The 25,968-nt window shown below is 40.6% G+C and overlaps 2 protein-coding genes across 5 annotated transcripts; one reads left to right on the top strand and one right to left on the bottom strand.

Moving 5' to 3' along the window:
* Window positions 1–1,669: 1,669 nt before the first annotated feature.
* LOC115121202 (ankyrin repeat family A protein 2-like) lies at window positions 1,670–8,877 on the top strand. 3 transcript variants are annotated; one of them, XM_029650248.2, is made up of 9 exons: window positions 1,671–1,780; window positions 2,424–2,805; window positions 2,954–3,112; window positions 3,253–3,318; window positions 3,519–3,616; window positions 4,994–5,119; window positions 5,246–5,312; window positions 7,206–7,286; window positions 8,097–8,877. In XM_029650248.2, the coding sequence occupies exons 2-9, from the start codon at window positions 2,523–2,525 to the stop codon at window positions 8,150–8,152; spliced, it is 936 nt and encodes a 311-aa protein (XP_029506108.1). In that variant the 5' UTR covers window positions 1,671–1,780; window positions 2,424–2,522; the 3' UTR covers window positions 8,153–8,877. The 3 variants fall into 3 exon arrangements, with proteins under 3 accessions (XP_029506109.1, XP_029506108.1, XP_029506106.1); XM_029650246.2 differs by having other exon boundaries at window positions 3,253–3,336; XM_029650249.2 differs by lacking the exon at window positions 7,206–7,286 and having other exon boundaries at window positions 1,670–1,780; window positions 3,253–3,336.
* A 5,197-nt stretch (window positions 8,878–14,074) lies between these two features.
* On the bottom strand, window positions 14,075–22,443 carry LOC115121200 (transcription factor BTF3). Of its 2 annotated transcripts, none has more exons than XM_029650244.2 (6): window positions 22,363–22,443; window positions 17,262–17,330; window positions 17,019–17,132; window positions 16,566–16,767; window positions 16,069–16,125; window positions 14,075–14,389 (listed from the first exon to the last, which is right to left on the bottom strand). In XM_029650244.2, the coding sequence occupies exons 2-6, from the start codon at window positions 17,328–17,330 to the stop codon at window positions 14,343–14,345; spliced, it is 489 nt and encodes a 162-aa protein (XP_029506104.1). In that variant the 5' UTR covers window positions 22,363–22,443; the 3' UTR covers window positions 14,075–14,342. The 2 variants fall into 2 exon arrangements, with proteins under 2 accessions (XP_029506104.1, XP_029506103.1); XM_029650243.2 differs by having other exon boundaries at window positions 22,298–22,422.
* Window positions 22,444–25,968: the final 3,525 nt, after the last annotated feature.

Here is a 25,968-nt window from a genome sequence, read left to right as displayed (position 1 = left end):
GGAGGTGACCAAGAACCTGATGGTCACACTGATAAAACTCTAGAGTTGCTCTGTGGAGATGGGAGAACCTTCCAGAAGAACAACCATCTCTGCAGCACTCCACCAATCAGGCTTTTATGGTGGAGTGGCCAGATGGTAGTGGCCAGACGGCAACCACTCCTCAGTAAAAGGCACATGACAGCCTACTCTGAGTTTGCCAAAAGGCACCTAAAGACTCTCAGACCATGAGAAACACGATAATCTTGTCTGATTAAACCAAGATTTTTACTCTTTGGCCTGAATGCCAAGCGTCATGTCTGGAGGAAACCTGGCACCATCCCTACGGTGAAGCATGGTGGTGGCAGCACAACCTGCTTTAGAGCGTTCAGGACCTCACACTGAGACGAAGGTTCACCTTCCAACAGGACAAAGACCCTAAACACACAGCCAAGACAACACAGGTGTGGCTTCGGGACAAACCTTAATGTCCTTGAGTGGCCCAGCCAGAGCCTGGACTTGAACACTGATCGAACATCTCTGGAGAGACCTGAAAATAGCTGGAGAAACTTTCCAAATACAGGTATGCCAAGCTTGTAGCGCCATACTCAAGAAGACTCAAGGCTGTAATCGCTGCCAAATGCATAGTAAATACTATCGGTTGGAATAGAGAGATGTGCCCCAAATTCCCTGATCCGGACAGGGGTCTGGCTGTAAAAACACCTGGACAAAAACAAAAGTGAACAGTGGTTAATTTAAGCATACACTCTAAGGCAGGACTTGACAGATTAGAGTGAAATATTTGTCATATCCCCCTAAATCAGATGAGCATTTTGCAACTTTGACCAGTGAAGGGGAACCTCTGACCGCCTCAAACAAATGCGTAATTCCAGATTATTCAAACAGAAATTACACACTTCAAATGGCGAGATGAACAGATTTTGCAGCACAAAGGAAACACTTAAAATAGCAAGCTAGGTCAATGCATGTTTTTAATTTGATCTGAATGGTACCATATACATTTATACATACTGTACCTTTCCCACTCCATTTTAGGATGAAATTAGCAACATAACATTTAACAAATCAAAGATTAAATAAACACCTACCACACTTCTGCCTGGTTCTATTTTCCTTGATAAATTTAATAATTAAACATTTCATTTGATACATGTAGGTCAAGGAAAATGTCATTATTGTTCTAAAGAACCTGTGGACTTGGAAAAATAACTTTGCATAAACCAACTTTTAGCATTTGACCAAACTGTGATCTCTAGTCTCACAGCAGTGTAACCGGTGTGAGTGTAGCCCAATCTATTATTCAACATTTTGTATTGAAAGGGATTAAACAAACACTGCAAAATGTCATGGTAACTTTAATTCAACATGATTCAGGTTTTTGGCACTGACACAGGTAAAAACACAGGTCCCCAAGACCTCAACGATTTTGATGCATAGGCCTACATGGGGCCTTTTGGAAATATCAATATTCTACCCACATTTTTAGTCCGTAGCCTGTATCTAATTTGGAGGTGGAGTTATTTTTGTGTAATTCATTTAACCAATTCATCCATTAATTTAAGTTAAAATACAAAAATCTGTTTTAATAGGTCTTTCACTAGAATACATCATTGTTTTCTGAATAGCATCGTTCACCCATACCTTTACAATTAAATCTGTCACATGTGGAGAAAAAAAACATTGATCTGAAGAAACTGCTCATGCGCGAGAAACATCAAAACAAGCACAAAGCCAGCTGTCAAATCGTTGCAACACCGGCGAACATTACACAATGTGTTACTAGGTAAGATATCATTATGTATTATTGTGACTCACCTTACTACGGTTTCATTTGTGCTTGTAATCAGTACGTTAGTTTGCTTGTAAGGGATTCTGCTGGGTCTGTTAGCTAGCTAACCATGCTAGCTAGCTAACACTAAGCCAGAAAGACAGAAATACCTCAGACTTGGTTAGCTAGTTAGCTCTCGTTCACCCAAGAGGGCATATCTTGGGCTAGTTAACAATAACGTTAGCTAGACAGTTGGGTTTCGTAAGTCGAACAGAATTTGGTTGAAGGTCCAAGAATTAGCTAGCTAGCTCTTTTAAAACTAGCAAGTTGCATAGACAATGCTAGTCTCAACTGATGCGGAATATAAGCTTTCGAACTTGTTTGTGCACGCATGTTGTTATTTAGGAATGATCATTGTCTGTTAACTTACAACCCCACTCTCTCCTGTTGGATTTATGCATAACATCACTAACGTTACCCATTTTTTTTTCATTGTTGACACTTAGACAGTAGTAATTCATGATTGTTGTAGTATTAAAAAAAAAAAAAATTTTTTTACAAAAGAGATCAGCTTTACATGCTTAAATTGATGACATAGGCACACACTAACTTGAATTAACTTTACAACATTCTGATATTGCTTTTGTATCCATTCAAGGCTTTTAGACGCATCTTCTATTGGAGACCGGATGTGGTGATCAAAGCGTTTATTTACCAGATAGATCACATCCACCCTCACTGTGCCACTGCCTCGGTCATGGACACAGGTTCAGTAGCAGGTAGGACCAGTTCGGTCTCCGAAGAGATGGAGGGGATATGTGTGATGCCAGATATGAGCAACATCAAGTCGGAACACCCGGGTGGGAGTGTGGATGACACAGGTGCACAGAACGTGGCCATGGGGATCAAGTTCATCCTGCCCAACCGCTTTGATATGAACGTGTGCTCAAGGTTCGTCAAGTCGCTCAACGAGGAGGACAGCAAAAACATCCAGGACCAGGTCAATTCCGACTTGGAGGTGGCGTCTGTTTTATTTAAAGGTACCAACTGACTACCAAGTGTTGATGCACTCTTTATTTGTATTACAATGTGATTTCCATATTTGACCCCAGAAAATCAGAGGAGATATTTTGCTCCTCAATTGAGCTGAGCTGATGGTTGATGCTATATCTCTTTTGCCTCTTTCAGCCGAGTGTAATATTCAGACGTCGCCCTCACCAGGGATACAAGTGCGTCATGTTTACACCCCATCCACCACCAAACACTTCTCCCCCATCAAACAGTCGACAACACTCACCAACAAGCACCGTGGAAACGAGGTGTCCTCCACTCCTCTTCTAGTCCACTGTAAGTACCTGAGCTCATCCTAAACTAAAAAAGTTTGTCACATGTCACTTACCCTCTTAAACAGACTACAACCTAAAATGTACTTGACTCTAACATTGAATTATGGCTGCTTGACCTCTGACATGTGACCTTCTTTCCAGCCCTGTCCATTCACCAGCTGGCAGCACAGGGAGAAATGGTGTTCTTGGCCAGCAGGATTGAACAAGGTGGCAATGTCCCTCAGGGTGGAGTTGTATTTATATCTGTTTGCTAATGTTATATTGATGTTGGGCTCGTTACAACCATGAACAGTCACATAATTAACAGTTGGTAAGATAAGAATAACATTTACTAAAATGTCTATAAAGGGCTTCACAGGTTGACTAGAAATATGTTACTTACCGCTTTGATGTTTGTATTGCTGTAGAGACAGTGATTAACCTGCAGGATGAGGAAGGCTTCACCCCCCTGATGTGGGCCGCAGCACACGGACAGATAGCTGTCGTAGAGTTCCTGCTCCAGAACGTAAGAACAATAACATGTTGAGACATGCACTATACACTACCGTTCAAAGGTTTGGGGTCACTTAGAAATGTCCTTGTTTTTGAAAGAAAATCACTTTTTTTCTTTCCATTAAAATAACATAAAATTTATCAGAAATACAGTGTAGAGATTGTTAATGTTGTAAATGACTATTGTAGCTGGAAATTGCTTTTTTTTTTAAATGGAATTTCTACATCAGTGTACAGAGGCCCATTATCAGCAATCATCACTCCTGTGTTCCAATGGCATGTTGTGTTAACTAATCAAATGTTATAATTTATTTTAAAAGGCTAATTGATCATTATTGCTGTTATTGTGAAGTGGAAAGTCTAGGAGTAACAATTGATCAGCCGCAAAGTGGTAGACCACACAAGCTCACAGAGTGGGACCGCCTAGTGCTGAAGCACGTAAACATTGTCTATCCTCGTTTGCAACACTCAATACCGAGTTCCAAACTGCCTCTGGAAGCAACGTCAGCACAAGAACTGTTCGTCGGGAGCTTCATGAAATGGGTTTCCATGGCTGAGCAGCCACACAAGCCTAAGATCACCATGCACAATGGCAAGTGTCGGATGGAGTGGTGTAAAGCTTGCCACCATTGGAATCTTGGTTTGGCGAATGCATAGTGCCAACTGTAAAGTTTGGTGGAGGAGTACTAATGGTCTGTGGCTGTGTTTCATGGTTCGGGCTAGGCCCCTTAGTTCCAGTGAAGGGAAATTGTAACGCTACAGCATACAATGACATTCTAGACGATTCTGTGCTTCCAACTTTGTGGCAAAAGTTTGGGGAAGGCCCTTTCCTGTTTCAGCATGACAATCCCCCAGTATCAAAAGTGAGGTCCATACAGAAATAGTTTGTCAAGATTGGTGTGGAAGAACTTGACTGGCCTGCACAGAGTCATAACCTCAACCCCATCAAACACCTTTGGGATGGATTGGAACGTTGACTGCGAGCCAGACCTAGTACCCCAACATCAGTGCCTGACCTCACTAATGCTTGTGGTGAATGGAAGCAAGTCTCTGCTGCAATGTTCCAACATCTAGTGGAAAGCCTTCCCAGAAGAGTGGAGGCTGTTATAGCTGCGAAGAGGGGACCAACTCCATATTAATGCCTACAATTTTGGAATGAAATGTTGGGCAAGCAGGTGTCCACATACTTTTGGTGATGTAGTGTAACAACCCAGCAAATTACTATTTCAGAGATATGCAGCATACAGTCAGATACTGTTACCTAAAATGTACATAAGACAGGAAAACACCACAAATAACATTAACATACTGTATGCAGTATGTATTGTTGAATCCGTTTAGCCCAGATGCTTTTCTCACCAATGGTCTCTTCCATGTCCTCTTCCTTTAGGGAGCGGACCCCAACCTGTTGGCTAAAGGCAGAGAGAGCGCTCTGTCTCTGGCCTGCAGCAAGGGATACACAGACATCGTGAAGATGCTCATCGACTGTGGCGTGGATGTCAATGAATATGACTGGGTAGGAATGTTACATCAGGATTTTCATCTGTATTCTTGTGTATGGCTTCATTTTAATGTACAGTAGGTCAAACCAATCATAGAGCAACATTTGTTCCTGTTGAAGATTTCACTCTTACGGTTTCAGAACGGAGGGGTTCCCGTTCTCTACGCTGTCCATGGAAACCATTTGCGTTGTGTGGAAATTCTCCTAGGTAAGAACTGCCTGACTGAGGGGCAGGAGCATGTACAGTAAGAAATGAAGCCCTGACTGACCTTCCATTCAGCAGACTTACTGTACTAACCAGCCGCATTGGTGGCAACTGTCACTTTCTAGATGAATGATGATTCTATGACTTTTATTAACTGAGACAATATGTTGTGTTAAAAGCTTGGTCTGCACTGATTTTGATGAGATACAGTGCCTTGCGAAAGTATTCGGCCCCCTTGAACTTTGCGACCTTTTGCCACATTTCAGGCTTCAAACATAAAGATATAAAACTGTATTTTTTTGTGAAGAATCAACAACAAGTGGGACACAATCATGAAGTGGAACGACATTTATTGGATATTTAACTTTTTTAACAAATCAAAAACTGAAAAATTGGGCGTGCAAAATTATTCAGCCCTTTTACTTTCAGTGCAGCAAACTCTCTCCAGAAGTTCAGTGAGGATCTCTGAATGATCCAATGTTGACCTAAATGACTAATGATGATAAATACAATCCACCTGTGTGTAATCAAGTCTCCGTATAAATGCACCTGCACTGTGATAGTCTCAGAGGTCCGTTAAAAGCGCAGAGAGCATCATGAAGAACAAGGAACACACCAGGCAGGTCCGAGATACTGTTGTGAAGAAGTTTAAAGCCAGATTTGGATACAAAAAGATTTCCCAAGCTTTAAACATCCCAAGGAGCACTGTGCAAGCGATAATATTGAAATGGAAGGAGTATCAGACCACTGCAAATCTACCAAGACCTGGCCGTCCCTCTAAACTTTCAGCTCATACAAGGAGAAGACTGATCAGAGATGCAGCCAAGAGGCCCATGATCACTCTGGATGAACTGCAGAGATCTACAGCTGAGGTGGGAGACTCTGTCCATAGGACAACAATCAGTCGTATATTGCACAAATCTGGCCTTTATGGAAGAGTGGCAAGAAGAAAGCCATTTCTTAAAGATATCCATAAAAAGTGTTGTTTAAAGTTTGCCACAAGCCACCTGGGAGACACACCAAACATGTGGAAGAAGGTGCTCTGGTCAGATGAAACCAAAATTGAACTTTTTGGCAACAATGCAAAACGTTATGTTTGGCGTAAAAGCAACACAGCTCATCACCCTGAACACACCATCCCCACTGTCAAACATGGTGGTGGCAGCATCATGGTTTGGGCCTGCTTTTCTTCAGCAGGGACAGGGAAGATGGTTAAAATTGATGGGAAGATGGATGGAGCCAAATACAGGACCATTCTGGAAGAAAACCTGATGGAGTCTGCAAAAGACCTGAGACTGGGACGGAGATTTGTCTTCCAACAAGACAATGATCCAAAACATAAAGCAAAATCTACAATGGAATGGTTCAAAAATAAACATATCCAGGTGTTAGAATGGCCAAGTCAAAGTCCAGACCTGAATCTGTGGAAAGAACTGAAAACTGCTGTTCACAAATGCTCTCCATCCAACCTCACTGAGCTCGAGCTGTTTTGCAAGGAGGAATGGGAAAACATTTCAGTCTCTCGATGTGCAAAACTGATAGAGACATACCCCAAGCGACTTACAGCTGTAATCGCAGCAAAAGGTGGCGCTACAAAGTATTAACTTAAGGGGGCTGAATAATTTTGCACGCCCAATTTTTCAGTTTTTGATTTGTTAAAAAAGTTTGGATATTTCAATAAATGTCGATCCACTTCATGATTGTGTCCCACTTGTTGTTGATTCTTCACAAAAAAATACAGTTTTATATCTATGTTTGAAGCCTGAAATGTGGCAAAAGGTCGCAAAGTTCAAGGGGGCCGAATACTTTCGCAAGGCACTGTATGTTGCTTATATTTAGGCTGTGTTGATCCAGGCAGGTCTGTAATCTGACATCTTCCATCCTTTCCTGTCACAGAAAGTGGCGCCGACCCCACCATTGAGTCTGACTCTGGCTTCAACGCTATGGATATGGCTGTGGCAATGGGCCATAGGAATGGTATACAAATATGCATCTCATACAGATCATATTTAGGCTATATACTTCTCATCATGAAGAACAAGTTCAAATATCATGACTAAAGAGGTCTTGTAGTCTAGCCATACATACATAAAGTGAAAATATAGCATTTATTTATTTGTGTTATGCCCGGTCTACTTTCACGAAGATATTGTGCAGCGAGATTACTATCTTGGAATATGTTTAAAGAAATACAAGGGTATTTGGTGAGTTCCTTCTAGTCCGTGTATAACAGTAATCCCTGCCCTGCCCGCCCCCCCACATCCCCTCTTCCACAATCAGATTTCTGTGTTTTGATACAATTATGCAAATGAGGCCATCTTAACAGGATCTCCTCTGAACTTTTTTTTTTATAGTGCTGTGTATGCCAAGGATAAACATGTCATCTGTTATGGTATCAGATCCCACTTTACAAACCATGCTCAAAATAAGCCCAGTAGCTGATAAGATTTCATTTACATTTAAGTCATTTAGCAGACGCTCTTATCCAGAGCGACTTCATGACTTGGATGTTTGTCCTATGGTATGAACAGAGATGCGTTTAAAATGCTGGTATTTTGGCGCTGTAATTCAATGATTATTTTCTCAGTTTGAGGATAGCTTTAACTAACTAGCATTCCTATTTACATTTAATGAACCCTACCAGATACTTGCCTTTTTTGTTTGCTCAATACTCACCAAACTTTCAGACATTTGCTTTTAATTTTTTCTAACTTCTAAAACCTCAATTTTTGCATGATATCTCTGTGCAGTAGTAGGCTATGGCTGAAACATGTCTCTTCTGACCAGTTCAACAGGTGATGGAGGCCCACTTACTGAAGCTGCTGATGGGGATCAGAGAGTAACCCTTTAACCTGGGGCACAAGAGGGACTGCCTGTGAATGGAAATACAGTGGACACCATAAAGAATGGATCATGTTGGATCATGTTGAGACTTATCTGTTAGGGTGAAGCACAGGTGTGAATGGTTTTGATGAAGCATGTGAGTATTTATGGAGACCTGCAACTCAAATGTGTCAGTTTCAGGCCACCGTTCTGGGTAGATGCTTTTTTCTTTCAGTTTAGTTTGTTATGATGTAAATAAGTTTCGAGCCAAATGCTAATGTAAAAGTAGTGCTTAAACCCGAACGTCTGCTCTAATCATGCATTGATATCAATGGAAGATTTTTGAAATTTAAAGTGCACAATTTTCATTTGAGAATTTTGCTCCTCAAGTAACGGGTAAACACTATAAAGTTGGGATGAAATTAAGTAGGTCAAATGGATTGCTTTGGGAAAAATGTGTGGATGCTTCTGTAGGTAAAATGTTTTAATTTGTTTTTGTTTATGACTGACTTACATTGGAGCAAATGAGTTGTTTTGAAGGGAAAAAGAAACCGCACATTGCTCTTGATAGTATCACTGATATTTAATAAGCTTACGTATCGGCCTCACGGCCCCGGTCAGAGCTTTTGTGATTTTATTTTAAATTAGCACCCTTATGTAGACCTGGCCCCACCCACATCCGTTCCTCACATCGAAATGGGTTGGAGGCAAAGGAAAAACAAATAAATGCTACCAAATATAACAATGTGCATTTCATAAATATTACATCTTAAACACGTCTGTAAAACCACAATGAGGACATAGCAAGTTTTCATTAATCATTGGGTACATCGTAGGAAAAACATCAGCGTAATCTTAAATAGGCACATAATTCATAACATACATAGGCATTTCATCATTAAGTCCTTTAGGAAATAATGTCTGGAAGGTGAAATTCCCAAAACATTCTCTTTTACTCAGAGTATTATTAATATCACCTCCCCTGTCTGATATCTTAACTTTCTCTATGCCACAAACTCTAAGGTAGAAAGGTCATTAAAAGTGTACTGGATAAACCCTGTCGTTTCTCCTGATTGAACTTCTACGTTCACTAATTCTCTGTTTGAGAGAGCGGGAGGTTTTACCGACATAGAGCCCACATGGACATTTAATAATGCAAATAACATGGGTGGTGGAACACGTAATGATGTCATTTATTTGGAACTGTTTTCCTGTGTGGGTGGCAGAAATATTCACACTTCATCATATCGTTGCACTGTGCGCATCCTCTTCAATCAAAATGGTAAAAAAGAAACAGTTTAAACAAGAGCACTTTCTCAAGCAAAAATGTTGCTAGGACTGTCTGAGTAATCTAAGTGGGGAGGGGGAAACTAGACGTTATTGGCAGAGAGGTTTGGAACTACTTCTTATTCCATTAATGGATTTACTGCCTGGTGATGTCATAGGCAGGCAAAAACTCCCATCCCACCAAAACAGGCTGAAATTTCAGGTAGTCTTTTCAAACAACTCTTACACTACAATTGCATAATTTTCACAGTATTATTCTGACCTCAATGTGGAAAGATATATTAAACACAGGAAAATAGTAATGCATCATAGCTACAATAAAGACTACAGTAAGAAGATGGGCAGAAACTGGTTCTCCGATAAAATCCTTAATACCACTTGGCTACCTAAACTCATGCCAGAAACACGTTATTGGGTTGTGCCTCGCGCAAGTGCATGCCGTCAAGTCAAAGGCACTCAAATAAAATTGTATTGGTCACATGCACATAATGCTTGTGTTCATAGCTCCAGTGCAGTAGTATCTAACAAAACAAAGTTGCTTTGGAGCTAGAAGCAGAGCTGCCATGTCTGTCGTCATCTTGTTTTTTACGAAAATGAAAACATGTCAGTTTGTCACTTTTTTAAAACTTATTTTACCTTTATTTAACTAGGCAAGTCAGTTAAGAACAAATTCTTATTTTCAATGACGGCCAAGGAACAGTGGGTTAACTGCCTGTTCAGGGGCAGAACGACAGATTTGTACCTTGTCAGCTCGGGGATTTGAATTTGCAACCTTCCGGTTACTAGTCCGACGCTCTTACCATGAACGTACTTTGGTGCGAAATTTTCAAATCAATCCCAGTACTTTACCGAGGTTGGGGTAATAACATGTTCAAATACTTTAAACATTGTCTCGATTCTAGGTTGTGCCTTTAAATTGTGAAAATTAACGAAGGAAGAATTTGTGATTTCTCTCATTGACTTCTCAAACCCCGGCCTGGTCTGCTTGTCAAGCGTTCCCGGGAGTCTCGTGATGTTGCACCTCGGTTAAAAAACTCCAATGTACTAGATAGGGGATAACACACTATTAAATTTCATAACATTTAAACTATTACCTGCACTCCAGATCGTCAAATCAGTCAATATATGGTATGGGCATATTTGTCTAGAACACATTCATCTGTTTATATCATGACAAAGTATATATTACGCTTAGATGTGCTCAATCTAAACTGCACCAAATTATTCCATTTAATTTCCCCTTCAAATACCATCTCGGGCCGTTGTTGCCATACCAACGTACTCTGCACTCACTCTGGACAGAGACGAACTGTAAACTGAACTCTTGAGATACTCTTTAAATGTGTTTAGGCGATTATACAGCAAGCAAGTTACATAACATGCTGATTTTGATTTACAGTTGAAGTTGGAAGTTTACATACACTTAGGGGGGAGTCATTAAAACTCGTTTATCAACCATTCCACAAATTTCTTATTAACAAACTATAGTTTTGGCAAGTCGGTTGGGACATCTACTTTGCGCATGACACAAGTAATTTTTCCAATAGTTGTTTACAGAGATTATTTCAATATATAATAATTCACTGTATCAGAATTCCAGTGGGTCAAAAGTTTACATACACTAAGTTAACTGTGCCTTTAAACAGCTTGGAAAATTCCAGAAAATGATGTCATGGCTTTAGAAGATTCTGATTCTGACACCATTTGTGTCAATTGGAGGTGTATTTCAAGGCCTACCTTCAAACTAAGTGCCTCTTTGCTTGACATCATGGGAAATCAAGACCTCAGAAAAAAATTGGAGACCTCCACAAGTCTGGTTCATCCTTGGGAGCAATTTCCAAACGCCTGTAGGTATCACGTTCATCTGTACAAACAATAAGTACGCAAGAATAAACACCATGGTACCACGCAGCAGTCATGCCGCTCAGGAAGGAGACCTGTTCTGTCTCCTAGAGATGAACGTACTTTGGTGCGAAAAGTGCAAATCAATCCCGAACAGCAAAGGACCTTGTGAAGATGCTGGAGGAAACCGGTACAAAAGTATCTATATCCACAGTAAAACGAGTCCCATCTCGACATAAACTGAAAGGCAAGGAAGAAGCCCCTGCTCCAAAACCGCCATAAAAAGCCAGACTACGGTTTGCAACTCTACATGGGGACAAAGATCATACTTTTTGTCCTCTGGTCTGATGAAAGAAAAATAGAACTGTTTGGCCATAATGACCATTGTTATGTTTGGAGGACAAGGGGGAGGCTTGCAAGCCGAAGAACATCTCAAACGTGAAGCACGGGGGTGGCAGCATCATGTTGTGGGGGTGCTTTGCTGCAGGAGGGACTGGTGCACTTCACAAAATAGATGGCATCATGGGAAAGGAAAATTATGTGGATATATTGAAGCAACATCTTAAGACATCAGTCATAAAGTCAAAGCTTGGTCGCAAATGGGTCTTCCAAATGGACAATGACCCCAAGCATACTTCCAAAGTTGGAAGCATACAACAAAGTCAATGTATTGGAGTGGCCATCACAAAGCCCTGACCTCAATCCTATAGAACATTTGTGGGCAGAACTGAAAAAGCATGTGCGAGCAAGGAGGCCTACCAACCTGATTCAGTTACACCAGCTCTGTCAGGAGGAATGGGCCAAAATTCACCCAATTTATTGTGGGAAGCTTATGGAAGGCTACCTGAAACGTTTGACCCAAGTTAAACAATTTAAAGGCAATGCTACCAAATACTAATTGAGTGTATGTAAACTTCTGACCCACTGGGAATGTGATGAAAGAAATAAAAGCTGATATAAATCATTCCCTCTACTATTATTTTGACATTTCACATTCTTAAAATAAAGTGGTAATCCTAATTGACCTAATTTTTACTAGGATTAAATGTCAAGAATTGTGAAAATTTGAGTTTAAATGTATTTGGCTAAGGTGTATGTAAACTTCCGACTTCAACTGTAGGTATTATAGTGTGTAGATACATTAGCTAACCACCCCAGAGAGCAGTGCATTATAGGTTTTGTAGTCGACTTGAATTGCAATGGATTTCCACAAAGACTTTGTTGCTACCAATATTATAACGACAAATTTAAACATTTCACAAAAAATATTGTTTTCACAGTGGTATCTAACACTATTATAGGAATTAGTGGCTTGGTTTATCCCTTTTACCAAGTGTAATGCACAGATGCAAGTCATTTGGACAGTTGAAAAGCATGGGCATTAATATGGAGTTGGTCCCCCCTTTTTAGTCTAAAAGCCTTCAACAATACATGTACTGTATACAGTATGTTAATGTTATTTATGGTGTTTTCCTGTCTTATGTACTATGTGCACTTTAGGTAACAGTATCTGACCGTTTGCTGCATATCTCTGAAATAAAGTCATTTGCTGGGTTGTTACACTACATGACGTAAAAGTATGTGGACACTTGCTAGCTGAAAATCTCATTCCAAAATCATGGGCATTAATATGGAGTTGGTCCCCCCTTTGCTGCTATAACAGCCTCCACTCTTCTGGGAAGGCTTTCCACTAGATGTTGGAACATTGCTGCAAAGACTTGCTTCCATTCAGCCACGAGCATCATTGAGGTCAGGCACTGATGTTGGGCGAGTAGGCCTGGCTCGCAGTCGGCGTTTCAATTCATCCCAAAAGGTTTTTGATGGGGTTGAGGTCAGGGCTCTTTCTTTGTATGTTATAGCGATAAAATGTATCTTCAATGGAACTAAGGAGCCCAAAACATGAAAAACTGCACCAGACCATTATTCCTCCTCAATCTACACACAGTTGGCACTAAGCATTCAGGCAGGTAGCGTTCTCCTGGCATCCCCCAAATCCAGATTTGTCCGTCAAGACTGCCAGTTGGTGAAGCTCGATTCATCATTCCAGAGAACGCGTTTCCACTGCTCGAGTCCAATGACGGCGAGCTTTACATCAATCCAGCTGACGCTTGGCATTGTACATGGTGATCTTAGGCTTATGTGTGGCAGCTCAGCCATGGAAATCCATTTCATGAAACTTGAAATGATGTAGTAAGTGTTGCAACAGAGAACAGATGATTTTTAGGTGCTTCAGCACACAGCGGTCCCGTTCTGTGAGCTTGTGTGGTCTATCACTTCATGGCTGAGCAGTTGTTGCTCCTAGATGTTACCACTTCACAGTAACACCACTTATAGTTGACTGGGGCAGCTCTAGCAGGGCAGGAATTTGACAAACTGACTTGTTGGAAAGGTGGCATCTTATGACAGTGCCACGTTTAAAGTCACTGAGCTCTTCAATACGGGCTATTCTACTGTCAATGTTTGTCTTTGGATATTGCATAGCTGTGTGCTCAAGTTTATATACCTGTTAGTAACGGGTATGGCTAAAATACCCAAATCCAAACATTTTGTGTCATACTTACCAGCATTAGTCAAGATAGCAGTCACGGTCAACGCTACCCCATGTCAGCTCAAGCATAAATTACCTTTAAAACTTCACCGTGTCGTCTGTCCAGTGTGCTGCCTCTATAGCATGCTTTACATCAAATCGTGGCTTTAGGGTGCAACTAAAAAAGTTAACAGGCAGATGTATGTTCATTTAAAATATACAACTGATAAGAATCACCTTTGTCCCCTTTTTCAAGTAATCAGATAAAACAACACAATTCTCTTAGTTGACAATAGCAAAATGTTTATTCCAGATATTATGGTTTCAGCCAGACTGCAAAGAAATAAGGTTCAGTAACATGGAGGAAACTGCTGAAGAGACCTCGAACCCCAGAGAGACAACATACAGTAACGTACATACAATCTCTCACTGACTCTCAAACTGGACACGGCCAGCAGTGCACAAAATAGCATTTGGAGAATCGGGTGGCAAGAAAGAAAAATAACGCCTTGTGCCCACCCCACGGCATAGTCAAGTCCTGTTGAGACTCTCCTTTAGTTTGCCTCATCCTTGGAAGCCTCGTCAAAATTCTCCACCAGATCTGAAACAACAAGCCAACTTGTTAGTCAGGGAAAGAAACAAGCAGTAATCTTTCCAAACATACATGCCTCCATCAGTCTTTCCAACTGGTCTCAGTCCACTTCAAAAAAAATGTGTGTTTTACCTAAAACATGACCCCAGGTATAATTTCTACCCCCCTAATAACCTGATAAATCTGTCGGGTCCATATTTGGCTCAGTGGGGTCGAGGGTTATAATCGAAACAATTCTAAAAGGTCTGAATATAATTTAAAGTGGGAAACTAAACTCTGTTAATGACATGATGGCATAGACCGTTAACCCCGTGTCACCGGGCTTCAACCGCTCCTCACTCTGAATTAGAGTAATTGTTTGTTACATTTGTGAAAACGTTGGGTTACGAGAAAAGGAGAGCCTTGGGAAAAGCCGTGGGTAACTAATGGCAACCTCATGTGTATGGACCATTTTTCTCCACAAAGAAAAGCAAACAGTGCTTTCAGAACTCAAACAACAAACATTTCAAACACTAAACCCACCACCACGACTCCAATCACCATCAAGTGTTCAGTCATTGTTAGATCTCTTTAACATGACCCCCTTCACTTCCTAAAAGTAAGCAAACTTGCCACGGTTCTATTATATGCGTCAAAATACAAGTCACAGACAGGAGAAAGTATAAATTACCACAATGTGAAATAACACTACACGTAGTTATGGAGACCCAACTCTTATAAGAGTCTAGGACAAAAAGCCATTGTTGAAGATACCTACACAATCTCTATGGTCACGTTCAAATAAGGAAGGAGGAAAATTAATCAATAACTGGAGATGTGTCAATCCATGCCAAGAGGGTGGGAGTGGGATGGCATCAAATCAACTGCAAGAGGCTGGTGTGATATTCTCACACACAATGACACCACTATTACTTCACTTCCACCTAAGACTAAAGGCTTCCCAGACAAAACAGTTTGGAAAAATGTGTACGTATATTATGACAACATTGTGACGTTTTCATTCATTTTGGACTTAGGTGAGGGTTTTTCAGCTGTTTGGGCACACCACATTTTTTTCTGGAGGTAAACCGAAATTGGTAGCTGAAGTCTATGCCCCTTTGTCAGTGATTGGTCAACAGTAGGGCTTCTTCAATAAGTCTCGTCATTCAGCGAGAGACAACTCGTTTTCATGTAAATTTGTTTGAGAAATACTGCACCAAACATCTTAGTTAAGATGTAAAATTCAAGACTAAGATCTCCTTGTCAAAAATGTCAAAATTAATGACCGATTTATTAAGTTATCTTAGATTGATTCAATACTATTTTGAGGCCTTTTAAAAATGGACAAGCAGTACCATTGTCGTTTTTTTCTAATTTTTCAAGCTGGGGTCTTTTCAGGGAGTACGCGAGCACCCTCGTTTGGGCCGCCAGCCGAACTGAAGCATGCTGACGCCTTTACCCCAAAACCAGTGTGTTTTATGTTAATGAAAACTCCAGTATAATTGCATTTCCATCAGGAGTGTGACAGAATCAACAACCTCTGCATCATCAAGACAGTTGCTTTGTGAGAAGGTGTTCCAAGTTCAGTTGGCCATTGTTATGTAAATTACAAATGAAAAGTACCAGTCAGCATTTTGGGTAACACCAGGGATGTAAACTCAATGATCAATCATGACCTTTTAACTTTGAGATGGCTGTTCATGACCCACCTGGAACATCATCATCTTCCTCCTCTATGGGGGCGATTGGTGCTTTTCCATCTCCAGCTGTGAGGAAGAAATAAGAGATGTTACGAACCTGTTGCAGAGCTATGTACAAATGCCTCTGGTCTTCAATTCAAGTTGTATACAATACATGACCATGACCTTTACAAAATAGTCTGTTTAAACAAATGGTATTTCTATTACAATGTCAGTGCCTGCCCAGTGCTCAAAATCAATCCAAGACCCTTCAGCCCTACCTCAAATCCCCCCATCCCAAAACTTTGAGATTGCTACTGTGCATGTTAATCTGTTTTTTTTTTTTAATTACCAATCTGTCTGTTTCCTAAGGAAAAAGTGTAACATTTTTTTTCTTAACTTTACCTACTTTATTTACCTTTTGCAATGAAAACCGACACCGTTTGGGCAGACCCTCCACCAGTACTCCTGAACCATTAGAATCAGTCCCCCCTCCCCATCTCACTCCCTCCCACAGCCCCACGTACCCTGTTTGGGCAGAGCCTCAGCCAGTCTCCGGAGGCTAGTCAGACTGTCTGCTCCCAGCTGGTTGAGGATGCTGGGGAGCATCTCTGTCAGCTGCTTGGTCTCGGCGTGGCCAGTGATGGTGAAAGTGTTGGCTGCCAGGGAGGCCTGCACTTTGGGGTTGTTGAAGTGGATCACTGTCCCCTGGTTCGTGAACATGTTCACCTGCGAGGAACAGAGGAGAAACGAGAACGGTAATGTGATGTTACTCGCAGTTATAGACATACAATCTGAAAGACTAGACATCTCCCTTTCTGAAGACTCAAATACAACAGCTAGCTAAAGTGAGCCATGAAATGAACCCTCCTTTGCTCTCAAAGAAATCAGTGGCTTCCAATTTAATTTTCATACCAATTAAAGTACTCCAACATCCATCTAAATAGGGATGGTTAGAGGGAGAGAGGACCAGATCTTACCTCTTCGATGCCAGAGATGTTGTTGACTCCTAGTTTCTTTAAGGAGAACTGAAGTTTCTTGTCATCTGCAGTTGCAGTTCTGTGCACAACCTTCTTCTTTCTGCGAGCAGTGCCCTGTAAAAGAGAACAGATATATCAGGTACTTGAATCTTTTAACACGTGTGAGACATCAGCTTCATATTGACATATTTTTCTAAACATTCACTCTGAAGAAATAATTGATTGGTGTGAACGGCTTCTTACCTTGCCGCCGATGCGGACTTGTGCCTGAAGTTTGGCAAGTTTTTCTTGATTCATTATTATTTCTTTCATCTGAAATAGACACCGTATGTGTTGAGTTATTATATCACTGTCCTTTTGTTTCTGGTTATGTAACATTACATTTTGAAAAACATTTGCAAACCCTGCCTCACTAGGCCTTTATTTAAAAAATATTATTCATAAATATATATTTATTGGGGGTGCACAATATAAAATCGGCTAACATATCGGAATCGGCCAACACTAGCTAAAAATGCCAACATCGGTATCGGCCGATGTCTAGTTTAACGCCGATGTGCAAAACCGATGACAAAGCTGACATGCATACCTATATACATGATGTAATGACGCCACTAAAAAATTTGCGCTATACGTGCAACACAGCATTCCTAAACTAGCCCACAATGTCTGCTGTGTGGATCGAGCAGTCAACAAGTTGAGCAGTCATTTGAAAGAGTAACACATTTTCAGCGAGACAACTCAAAGGTGAAATCCATTAAAGTCAAGATAATAGAATTCATTGCCCTTGACAATCAACCGTTGTGGGTGATGTTGGCTTTCGCCGACTGGTTGAGCACCGGTACATACTACCAAATGCGCTATTGTTCAGATGTTGCCCTACCGGAGTTGCACAGTAATAGCGTCACTGCTATTAGCTTCACGACATACATACTATGGAACACCATTTTGGTCTTTGCGTGTCAAAAAAGATACAGTAGCACTGTCAAAGCTGTACAAAAAGTCTGCAAACAAGCAAACACCAGCCATGAACGATGTATTTACAATAGTGCATTGGTAATGAAGCATTTTTTTCCCAAACACAACTTCTGGGGTAGCTAGCTTTAGCTACCTAGCTAGCACCAATACAACCAGCCTAAAAACAATGACCAGTAGAAACTGCAGTCATTTTCATTATTCTTGGCAATGATTTAGTATTCTTTGTGAGTAAGTATTAGCTAGGTTGCCACTTGTTCACCTATTGAAATTGAACTTCAGTTCATGAAAATAAATAGCTAGCCAGCTACTTAACCCCGTTGTCCAAAGCTAACTTTATAAGCAGCCAGCTAGCTTCATCTGGCTAATGAGGCTCAACCGGACCGGGTTATGTGTTGTGAAGCTAGCCACAACAAGGATTAGGCACAATAGTAGATTTTGCAGCTTGCCTTCAAAATAAAAGTATGTCATTGACAAAGATGCAAATGAATACAAATAGTAGAATTATACCGTGATTTATTTTGAAGGTTAACCGCAAAGTCCACGAATGTGGCTAATCCTTATTGTGGTTAGCTTCACATAGATGGGTCAGACTATTAAAGAACTGTTTTACAAATTTGGGTTACTTTAGATGATGACGCCTAGCTATAGAGTTAGCTAGCTAACTATAGCTACTGAAACCGATGTCGTTTTGCTATGTTTTTGGGGAAGGACATTGTTTGCATCCATGAGCTAGCTAGCTTTTTTTAAAATGAACAACAATGTAGGTGCGTGAGACAACTTTACCAGCATCATAACATACGTATTGACGAATCGTTGTGACATATGAAATACGAGTGATAGTTATTACACATTGATTACACTATGTAAAAAAAAATATGAAAGCGTAAAATTATTGTGATGTGCAGTCATATTCAGTTTGTGATTGGTCAACACGCTTATTTGACACGTCAAATAATGTTATTTGACACGTCAAATAATGTTATTTGACGAGTCAAATACTGTTAAATAGTATTTTTTTGACACGCAAAGACAAACTGCATTCCATAGCAAAGACCCAAAAGGCGTTCCATTGAAATGCTGGTTGAGAATGAAACGACTGAATAAATTAACGAAACAGCACAACAAGTAAGTGAAATAAATAGGTTTTGATTATGTTTTACTGGTAATGGGGACATACGTAAATGCCTGCAAAATAACTTTTTGGTCAGTGTGGTGTGTGCATCTGTAACCTTTATTTAACTAGGCAGTTAAGAACAAATTCTTATTTACAGTGACGGCCGACCCCAGCCAAACCCGGACGACGCTGTGCCAATTGTGCGGCGCCCTATGGGACTCCCAATCACGGCTGGATGTGATACAGCCTGGATTCGAACCAGCGACTGTAGTATCGCCTCTTGCACTGAGATGCAGTGCCTTAGACCACTGCGTCCATGTGACTATTTAACTTTGCTAGAATGCTTAAAAGGCCACTAAAATTTTTAATATTGGTTACCGGTATCCCTTTTTTTGCAAAGAAAATATCAGCCAAAATGTTTATATCGGTGCATCACGAATATTAGCTAGCTACAAACATCACACATAAGTACATGTAGCCTGGCTATCTTAATTGTGTCATAAAATACAAGTTGAAGGCACACGCTCTGGTTTCCGAGCCGGACACGGGTGCACCTCAGCCACGCTCAAGGTACTAAACGATATCATAACCGCCATCGATAAAAGACAGTACTGTGCAGGCGTCTTCATCGACCTTGCCAAGGCTTTCGACTCTGTCAATCACCATATTCTTATCGGCAGACTCAGTAGCCTCGGTTTTTCTGAGGACTGCCTTGCCTGGTTCACCAACTACTTTGCAGACAGAGTTCAGTGTGTCAAATCAGAGGGCATGCTGTCCGGTCCTCTGGCAGTCTATGGGGGTGCCACAGGGTTCAATTCTCGGGCCGACTCTTTTCTCTGTATATATCAATGATGTTGCTCTTTCTGCGGGCGATTACCTGATCCACCTCTACGCAGACGACACCATTCTGTATACTTCCGGCCCGTCCTTGGACACTGTGCTATCTAACCTCCAAACGAGCTTCAATGCCATACAACACTCCTTCCGTGGCCTCCAACTGCTCTTAAGCGCTAGTAAAACCAAATGCATGCTTTTCAACCGTTTGCTGCCTGCACCCGCACGCCCGACTAGCATCACCACCCTGGATGGTTCCGACCTAGAATATGTGGACATCTTTAAGTACCTAGGTGTCTGGCTAGACTGTAAACTCTCCTTCCAGACTTATATCAGACATCTCCAATCTAAAATCAAATCTAGTCGGCTTTCTATTCCGCAACAAAGCCTCCTTCACTCACGCCGCCAAACTTACCCTAGTAAAACTGACTATCCTACCGATCGACTTCGGCGATGTCATCTACAAAATGGCTTCCAATACTCTACCCAGCAAACTGGATGCAGTTTATCACAGTGCCATCCGTTTTGTTACTAAAGCACCTTATACCACCCACCACTGCGACCTGTATGCTCTAGTCGGCTGGCCCTCGCTACATATTCGTCGCCAGACCCACTGGCTCCAGGTCATCTACAAGTCCATGCTAGGTAAAGCTCAGCCTTATCTCAGTTCACTGGTCACGATGGCAACACCCACCCGTAGCACGCGCTCCAGCAGGTGTATCTCACTGATCATCCCTAAAGCCAACACCTCATTTGACCGCCTTTCGTTCCAGTTCTCTGCTGCCTGTGACTGGAACGAATTGCAAAAATCGCTGAAGTTGGAGACTTTTATCTCCCTCACCAACTTCAAACATCTGCTATCTGAGCAGCTAACCGATCGCTGCAGCTGTACATAGTCTATCGGTAAACAGCCCACCCAATTTTACCTACCTCTTCCCCATACTGTTTATATTTATTTACTTTTCTGCTCTTTTGCACACCAATATCTCTACCTGTACATGACCATCTGATCATTTATCACTCCAGTGTTAATCTGCAAAATTGTAATTATTCACCTACCTCCTCATGCCTTTTGCACACAATGTTATTGACTTGTTAATGGTTTACTCCATGTAACTCTGTGTTGTTGTCTGTTGACACTGCTATGCTTTATCTTGGCCAGGTCGCAGTTGCAAATGAGAACTTGTTCTCAACAAGCCTACCTGGTTAAATAAAGGTGAAATAAAATAAAAGTATTCTGTTCATATTCTGTAAATTAGCAAATACCCCAAAACCAGCAAATCAAGATTATGGTTGGAAGTTAAATTAAAGCTGCAGTATGTCTTCTAAACTGCCTGTTGAGCAGTACAGTATCATCTTTTTTTAAATTTTACCTTTATTTAACTAGGCAAGTCAGTTCAGAACAAATTCATATTTTCAATGACGGCCTAGGAACAGTGGGTTAACTGCCTGTTCAGGGGCAGAACGACAGATTTGTACCTTGTCAGCTCGGGGGTTTTGAACTTGAAACCTTCCGGTTACTAGTCCAACGCTCTAAACCACTAGGCTACCCTGCCGCCTCTAGCAGCTGCCATTAACTAGTTAACGGAATGTGGAAAAAGTTAGACGCTTCCTACAGACACAGACCTGCAAACAAAACAAACGATTCGGGGTTTCCCAGTAAGTTAATGACAGACGGCTTACAAATTAATTAACTGTACCTAATATTACCTAGTTGTTTGTCTGCTGGACTGAGACTATCAACCAATTTACCAGTAACGTTAGTTAGCAAGTTAGGGCGGCAGGTAGCCTAGTGGTTAGTGTTGGACTAGTAACCGAAAGGTTGCAAGATTGAATCCCCGAGCTGACAGGGTAAAAAAATATGTCGTTCTGAACAAGGCAGTTAACTGTTCCTAGGCCGTCATTGAAAATAAGAATTTGTTCTTAACTGACTTGCCTAGATAAATAAAAGTAAATACAAAAAAATACAAATGTCTGTCCGGATATGGGTGCTAGCCAGCTGGTCGTTATAACGGTTAACTAATGCTATCGTTCGCAAACTAGCTACCTACACTAGTTAAGAGCGGAATATGGCGAGAAATTTGAAAACCTTGACCATCGACAAGCCTGCTAAATATCTACAAGCATTTGAGAGATTGGCGATTACCACTGATAAATATAAGCCAGATAGTAAACGATTTAGGTAACGGGCCTTGTGCCGCTGCTGGCTAGATACCAGGCTAACAGGTTAGCCAACGTTAGAAAGGGGCCTGTGAGTTGGACTCAACCTCTCAAGTCTACACTTATTTACGAAGTCCCCGTGGGTTCAAACTCCAAGATTTTCACCGGTCTGATAACCAAGGATATTGTTTACCTTGTGTCGTTGAAGAATGGCAGAAACAGTGCAGGAAAGAAGGTATTTTAGAGCTCCTAACTGACCTGCACACTAGCAGCGCGCACACGCGGGGAGAAAGATGGAAGCGAAAGAGGCTGGAGGAAGTGACGTGCGGGCAGAGGTGCAACCACGAGAAGGGCCGATGGTCCAGTAGAAATGGCCCTATCTCTAACTAAAAGACCAAGGGAGTGCCCTGTCCTGCCCTCACCAATATAAAACTTATTTCAGTGAAATTACATTATTAATTTTACTAGATTGAATAGCAAGCCTTAATATATATATGAATCGATTGTAATATATATGAATAGATTGTAGTTAGTCATCATTTACATTACATTTAAGTCATTTAGCAGACGCTCTTATCCAGAGCGACTTACAAATTGGTGCATTCACCTTATGACATCCAGTGGAACAGCCACTTTACAATAGTGCATCTAAATATTTTAAGGGGGGTGAGAAGGATTACTTTATCCTATCCTAGGTATTCCTTAAAGAGGTGGGGTTTCAGGTGTCAGTGAAAGAGTAGAATAGAACTGTAGCTAACTATTCTCCGGTGTAGGCCGTCATTGTAAATACGAATTTGTTCTTAACTGACTTGCCTAGTTAAATAAAGGTTCAATTCTGTTGAGTAGGCCTAGCCCTACCTTTCACTTGTTCATCTTAGTTATGTTTTAGAAGGAATGTCTATGGTGTGATCAGCTACACACAACACCCTGCATTCTCAGTCATATTGTAAGATTGGCCTTCTCATTCTGTGGCTGAGAACAAAGTGGAAAGTGCCACCATAGCACAGACCAAGCCTAGCCTACACGTGGAATGAAATCATATGTTTTATTCAGCCTAAAGCTTGGATCCCATATCTAAAGCCTGTCACAATGCAATTGCAGTAGGGCTATATGTACTCACACTGGTATACAACTGGTGTAATATAATTTTCAAAGATTTTCAAGAAATGTCCAGTACAATACAAAACTCCCATGGTAATGTGAACACAAAAATGTAGCTCTCAACCTTTGCCTATAGCATTTCATAGTCACCAATACATTACCAGATTGAAGTTAGCAATGTTAATTTTGTCCAAACAGACACAATCTCAAGTATTTTCACAAGTATTTGTTAAGTTGCCTATTTATGAATTCTGATTATTTGCAGGGATACACAACATCCGGAAATATATGTACAGTGCCTTTAGAAAGTATTCATACCCCTTGATTTATTCCAAATTTTGTTGTGCTACAGCCTGAATTCAAAATTGATTAAATATATTTTCTTCTCGCCCATCTACACACAATACCCCATAATGACACGTGAAAACAAATGTATTGAAAATGCAATACAGAAAGTATTCACACCTCTGTTAGAATCCCATTTGGCAGCTATTACAGCTGTGAGTCTTTCTAGTCTCTAAGAGCCTGGATTGTACAATATTTGCACATTATTCTTTTAAAAATTCTTCAAGCTCTGTCAAGTTGTTTGTTGGCCATTACTAGAAAGCCATTTCAAGTCTTACCATAGATTTTCAAGCCAATTTAAGTCAAAACTATAACTAGGCAACTCAGGAATATTTAATGTCCTAGTCCTTGCCGATGACAAGCACACCTATAACATGATGCAGCCACCATCATGCTTGAAAATATGAAGAGTGGTACTCAGTAATGTATTGTGTTGGATTTGCCCCAAACATAACACTTTGTATTCAGGACATAAAGTTTGTTTCTTTGCCACATTTTTTTGCAGTCTTACTTTAGTACATTATTGCAAACAGGATGCATGTTTTTGAATATGTTTTATTGTGTACAGGCTTTTTTCTCTTCACTCTGTCATTTATGTTAGTATTGTGGAGTAACTACAATGTTGTTGATCATCCATTTTCTCCTATCAAAGCCATTAAACTCTGTAACTGTTTTGAAGTCACCACTGACATCATGGTGAAATCCCTAAGCGGTTTCCTTCCTCTCCGGGAACTGAGTTAGGATGGACGCCTGTATATTTGTAGTGACTGGGTGTATTGATACACCATCCAAAGTGTAAATAATGACTTCACCATGCTCAAAGGGATTTTTACCCATCTACCAATAGGTGCCCTTCTTTCCAAGGCATTGGAAAACCTCCCTGGTCTTTCTGGTTGAATTCACTGCTCGGCTGAGGGACCTTACAGATAATTACATGTGTGGGGTACAGAGATGAGGTATTCATTCAAAAATCATGTTAAACACTATTATTGCACACAGTTATATGAGTCCATATAACTTATTATGTGACTTGTTAAGCACATTGTTACTCCTGAACTTACCTAGGCTTGCCATAACATAGGGGTTGGATACTTATTTACGCAAGACATTTTCAGTTTTATATTTTTTATTCATTTGTAGACATTTCTTAAAACATAATTCCACTTTGACATTATGGGGTTTTGTGTGTAGGCCAGTGACACAAAATGTGGAAAAATACAAGTGGTGTGAATACCTTCTGAAGGCACTATAGATATCTTTATTATAAATAATACTATACCACCCTTGACAGTGTGATGCTGAAGTGTTAAAAATGTCTCAACTTCAACGTGCCCCATTCTCCCCTACTCTCTCTCTCTCTCTCTCACACACACACACACGACACATGACACATCATGCCTGATCACGGACTTGTACCCGCACACACGCACAGGTATTGTCTTGCCTTTTATGCATGTGATGCATATTAATCACATGCTACCAAGTCCCCAGAGAGAGACTGACTCTTTTGGTGACATTTATAGGATTTGTCAGCGCGAGAAGCTGGGATTGCGTTCAGCAGTAAGTGCTTTCTTGGTACCCCGTGGCACTGAATCACCATCCGATCGTAGAGAGGAATTTATAAACACTTTAGAAGTGGTTTACCACAAATGCGAACCCTGCTTTAAAGACGGACTCCAGCGTCAGTTCACGAATTAATTTAACTATAGCCCAAACCATGCCTATACTACTAACTAACTCAAATAAATAATTTCGAATGAGGATTTATAGAACACCTGATGCAAACAGGCTAAATGTTTTTCCCACAGCCAATGTAGGTGACAATCGTGACATATCAGCCCATAAATCTATACATCAAAACCCATTTTATTCATCTTCAGAAAGCGTCACTGTCGAGCACAAAAATAATTAATTAAAATAGATGATTATAGTTATTATCAACTTTCACCTATCATTAACTTTTAATATCGCTAACCAGGCCCCAGTCTATCAAATCTATTGAATCAATTTGTGATTATTATTCGGTTTACGTGACTGGTCATTTAATCTCAAAGTGACTGGTCATTTGGTCTCCGGGTCTTTCCGTAGCCCTCTCCAATACTAGGTTATTTTATGTCTAAAATAGTATTTCAAAAAAGGCATAGGCCTATTAAACGAATTAAGTTCAACAAGGCTTTGTTTTCAAAAATAGCAATTAATTTGCCATGCACGGTCAGCATCACCTGAGATTCTTTAATAGCCAAGTATTTTCTTACAGAAATAAAACATGTAATATTCAATTCACTTAGGTTTACCTTACTCTTTTACTACCTTAACATTATAACATCATATACATTATATATATATCTAATGTAGTGCATGTGGAAATAAGTAGTTCTACTTGTGGTCACTTTTATTTATTTTTCCCTGAATGATTGT

Source organism: Oncorhynchus nerka, linkage group LG4, assembly GCF_034236695.1.
Source record: "Oncorhynchus nerka isolate Pitt River linkage group LG4, Oner_Uvic_2.0, whole genome shotgun sequence".
Classification (NCBI taxonomy): Eukaryota; Metazoa; Chordata; class Actinopteri; order Salmoniformes; family Salmonidae; genus Oncorhynchus; species Oncorhynchus nerka.
The sequence above is the reverse complement of the archived record's forward strand: the minus strand, read 5'-3'. Positions and strand labels throughout refer to the sequence as shown.

Coding starts and splice junctions, on each gene's coding strand:
- LOC115121202 (XM_029650246.2), top strand. CDS start 2,523: ATGGACACAGGTTCAGTAGCAGGTAGGACCAGTTCGGTCTCCGAAGAG. Junction 2,806..2,953: donor GGCGTCTGTTTTATTTAAAG/GTACCAACTGAC, acceptor TGCCTCTTTCAG/CCGAGTGTAATATTCAGACG. Junction 5,313..7,205: donor TTGTGTGGAAATTCTCCTAG/GTAAGAACTGCC, acceptor TTCCTGTCACAG/AAAGTGGCGCCGACCCCACC.
- LOC115121200 (XM_029650244.2), bottom strand. CDS start 17,330: ATGAAAGAAATAATAATGAATCAAGAAAAACTTGCCAAACTTCAGGCA. Junction 17,133..17,261: donor AAGTCCGCATCGGCGGCAAG/GTAAGAAGCCGT, acceptor TCTCTTTTACAG/GGCACTGCTCGCAGAAAGAA. Junction 14,390..16,068: donor GGAAGATGATGATGTTCCAG/GTGGGTCATGAA, acceptor TTGTTGTTTCAG/ATCTGGTGGAGAATTTTGAC.